The following is a 3,955-nucleotide window of genomic DNA, read 5'->3' as shown; positions in this document are numbered from 1 at the left end:
TTGATTTTTGGTACAGAGAAAGGCAATTTTCAGCTCACCACTTGAATAAACAAAATATTTTAGATCTGAGAGCTTACTGCTTTTCTGTGCAAACCTCCACATCCATTTTAAATTCTAAAATAGACTTTCCTTTTTGAAGAGCAATTTGACAATAATATCTGGTAAAATGGAAGATGTTGATATAACCCATAAATTCCACTTCTAGGTATATTCCCTAGGGAAATTCTTGATACGTGCACAAACAGATTTATAAGAATTTTCACTGAAGCTTTTTTAAAATAAGAAAACTGGAGCTATCTAAATGTTTTTCAACAGGTAAATGGTTAAATGAAGTACAATAAATTCAAACAAGAGATTACTATAAATGTAATGGATATCGAAAATGAATAAATTAGAACTACATTTATTAATGTGGATAAAAATCACAATGTCAGGTAACAAAAAAAAAAAGCAGGACTGGACAAGAGATAGCTTTAGGTTTTTTATTTCACATTTCTCTAAGAAGAGGATTGTCCTGTGTATATATACAGTGTAAGGTGGTTTTTACATACATTGGTTCATTTAATCCTCACAAAAAACTTGTGAAGTAGATGGTATTATCCCTATTTTTCATTTATTCATTCAAAAAAATACTTCATGTACCAGATACTGTTCTAAGTGCTTATGAAGTTTTCATTCTATTGAGGAAAGACAGATATTTAAAAATATGTAAAAAAAATATATGTCAGGTCGTACTATGTTCTATGAAGAAAAATAAAGCAGGGAAGAGAGCAAGTAGGAACATAAACAAACTAAAACACAGAAGTTGAAAATGAAGGACCCAAAACTCCGAAGTTAAGAAATCTGCTGATGGTCACTCAACTTACAAATTTGGAGCTAGAATTTAAACCTAAATCAATCAAATTCCAGAGACCTCTCCTGTTACTATATAATTAAGTTCTAATAGTCCCTTACACTTTGGGAAAAAAATACATTAATTATATAATAACAGCTGAGATAAGCAAGACTAGAGGAAAAAGAGTTTTTAATGAAGTAAAGAGCAGTCTAGATAGGTACCCAAACTATATTGGGTACTTAGGACAGCCCAAAGACTTCGTGAAGTACCAGCTGAGCGTGGAAGTCAGTATAAGTATTTAAGAAGTGTAAAAGTGAAAAAATTAAAAAAATTTTTCTTTATTTCTCTAGCACTGATAATATATTTTTGTTCTTTTTATTTTCAGTGGTTAGCAATGATTCAGCAACTGAGCTTCCAAAAATTTATTGAACAGTCTGACTTACTAGAAGAACTTAAATATGACTTCAATGACAAAGCTGAACTAAGACATACTGAGACACAAAGGCCTTTTGTCTTTAACTATTACAAAAATATCCTTGAGAAAAATAGCAAGCGCTATCAGGCCCTTGGCCATTTGCTTGAACAGTATATTTACAAGCTTTTGGAGAAAGTGTGCAAATTACAAAAAATATATATCCCACTTGAGGCTGATAAAGATCCAAGAAGTTTCTTTTTCATGAGTGAGAGTGCATTAACAAATCATCATTCTGTTCTTCTTGTCCTTCTTCAAGACCATGGGGTCTTTCGAGCTGGACAATGGAGTCAACGGGGAATAATACATCATGGTCTCCAACATGGAAGTCAGATACCATGTATTCAAATGGCATTGCAGGCACAGTACAGTGTAATTGTGCCAAATCCCAATGACAGTTTTGTGGGCCTAAAGATGGAAAAAGAGTGTAAAAGTCACTTACCACAAAGTATTGAGTCCTCTTCCCTAAAAATGGTTCAAACTGAGAGCTTTTCATCTCTCCAGCAGTCTCCTACATGCATTTCAAATAGATGTAGCAACACCCCTGAAGAACACATGGCTTATATCTGGGACTACTTCATTTCAAAGACTGAAGGCAAGGATGTTGCCTTCATTGTTCATGGTTATGGAGGCTTGGTTTTTATGGACCTACTTGTTCATAGAAAGTGGGAAGTGATGAACAAAGTATATGCTGTTGCACTTATTGACTCTGAACATCATGTAGGACACCAGCTGGGAAATGATGTACAGTTATTAGCGTGGATAAAGCACCACTGCCGTGAGTGGGTGACAAGTCCTAAGCCTTTGGATAAGCCTGCAGCTACTGTTTTGAAGAAGGAGTTTCCTATGGTTTCTGCTGGTACAGAAAAACACTGCCTAGCCCCTTCCACTAGCCTAGAGTCCATTTTTAAATACTTTAAAAAAGCTCTGAAAGCCAAAACAACTATCAATTTCTCTCAAAAACCAATAGCAGCTAGAACCTCCTCAAAAAGAAAGCAAAGTGCCTAAGTTACTTTTGTGTCATCTAACATTTTTTGTCACTCTGCAACTTTGCTATTGCAGATGCTAGAAGAAAAAGAACATCTTAGCTCATGCATAGTATTATGTTCTGGATTGAGATTTGATTTGTTACTTTTTAAAACAGTGAATATATTCCCTTTTGTAACCTATTGATAAACCAGGAAATGAGTCGGTGCCATCATTAATACATTGCAATATGAGTCAAGTTTGAGGTTCACACTTGTGAAAGGCTACTTTGTTTTGGTTTAATAGAAAAACACCATACTTTAGTTGATGAAAATTAAATGTTAAGTTAGTCTTTAATTTCTATACTGTTACCAATGCCATATTAAAATGAAAAGTGAACATAAACAATTGAATATCATAAAAACTTCATTCTTCACATGCTTATGTTCTTGTTTAAATTTTTTTTCTTGTGTGTGTGCATGTATTCATACTTTCAAATAACATCTGAGTAACTACTATGTGCCAGTCGACATTGGGTGTTGGGTGTTAGGGACACAGTGGTAAACAAGGCCAACATTAACTGTACCCTTATAGGATTCACACTGAACAAGAAATTACAAATGTGAAGAGTGTTAATAAGTAAAGGATCCTATGGAATATCTCATATGGGAGCTAACCATCCATAGGGATCAGAGAATACTTCTCAGAGAAAATTATGCTTAGTCTGAACAATAACAGTAGATAGCTAGGAGAAAAAAATCCTAGCAAAGATCCTGAGGCAGGAGAAAGAAGTCCATTTCAGCTAAAGTTGAAAGATTGAGAGGAAGTACTTGGAAAGTTAAGTTTGAAAGAGAAGCAGATGATTCGAAGATGGAAGAATAGGCAGACAAGCGACATAGACCCTCTTCAACAAACAAAGGAAAACCAATTGACAGAGATACAGAAGATAATCCTGGAGCCCAGAGCTTTGAAAGGAACTATACAGAAGTGGATTAGCCACCAATTAGGCACCTGGAAAAACCTGAACAAAAACAGTGAGTACAGAGGCAGTTGGAGCTGCAGACTGACAGCTACTGTGATGGGACCAACAGCCTGAATATTTCCAAGTGGTATTGGGACCTGAGAATTGACCTAAAAAGCAGCCCTGGTCACCAAGGGCTGCAGGGACGACTGCACTGTTGGCTATGACTAGGAAGGGAAACAGCAAGGAAGGAGACAACCTGACCTGTTGACTTTCCACTGTCAAGAGGGCACAGCCATTTTGATTGTTTACACATGGTGGCCATTTTGGATATTTAAAGTGACCAAGGGTGCAGCCATTTTGAATGTTTACAAGTGGCAGCCATTTTGGATATTAAAAGTGACTGAGGGTGCAGCCATTTTTAATCTTTACCAGTAGCAACCATTTTGAATTTTAAAGTGATAACATTCTCATTAAGATACGAGGGACCTAAAAATAGGCTCTGTTTGCCAAGGTTGGCAGGGACATACAAGAGGCTGACAACAGGAAAGGAGACAGGTGGTGAGTGCATAAATGCTGTCAACTAGTGAATAGACTTGTGCTTAGTAACCGGGAGCGAGGTAAGCACGGGCGGGCTTGTGCTTACTCACTGATCTGCACTGAACACTTTCCCTTGTTACCCTCCCGAGAGGGACCGGGTCTCCAGGAGCAAGGTAAGCAC

The 3,955-nt window shown here is 36.7% G+C and overlaps 1 protein-coding gene across 1 annotated transcript; it reads left to right on the top strand.

Moving 5' to 3' along the window:
* The first annotated feature begins 1,229 nt into the window (after positions 1 to 1,229).
* On the top strand, positions 1,230 to 2,315 carry LOC122150451 (putative protein FAM172B). The gene has a single exon (XM_042781648.1). The coding sequence runs from the start codon at positions 1,230 to 1,232 to the stop codon at positions 2,313 to 2,315; it is 1,086 nt and encodes a 361-aa protein (XP_042637582.1).
* The last annotated feature ends 1,640 nt before the right edge of the window (positions 2,316 to 3,955 follow it).

This window comes from Orycteropus afer, unplaced genomic scaffold (assembly GCF_000298275.1).
Source record: "Orycteropus afer afer isolate SDZICR_OR568_19922 unplaced genomic scaffold, OryAfe1.0 scaffold00143, whole genome shotgun sequence".
Lineage (NCBI taxonomy): Eukaryota > Metazoa > Chordata > Mammalia > Tubulidentata > Orycteropodidae > Orycteropus > Orycteropus afer.
This window is presented reverse-complemented; position numbering and strand designations above follow the sequence as displayed.

Excerpts from the sequence above, each read along its gene's own strand:
- LOC122150451 (XM_042781648.1), top strand. The coding sequence starts at position 1,230 with ATGATTCAGCAACTGAGCTTCCAAAAATTTATTGAACAGTCTGACTTA.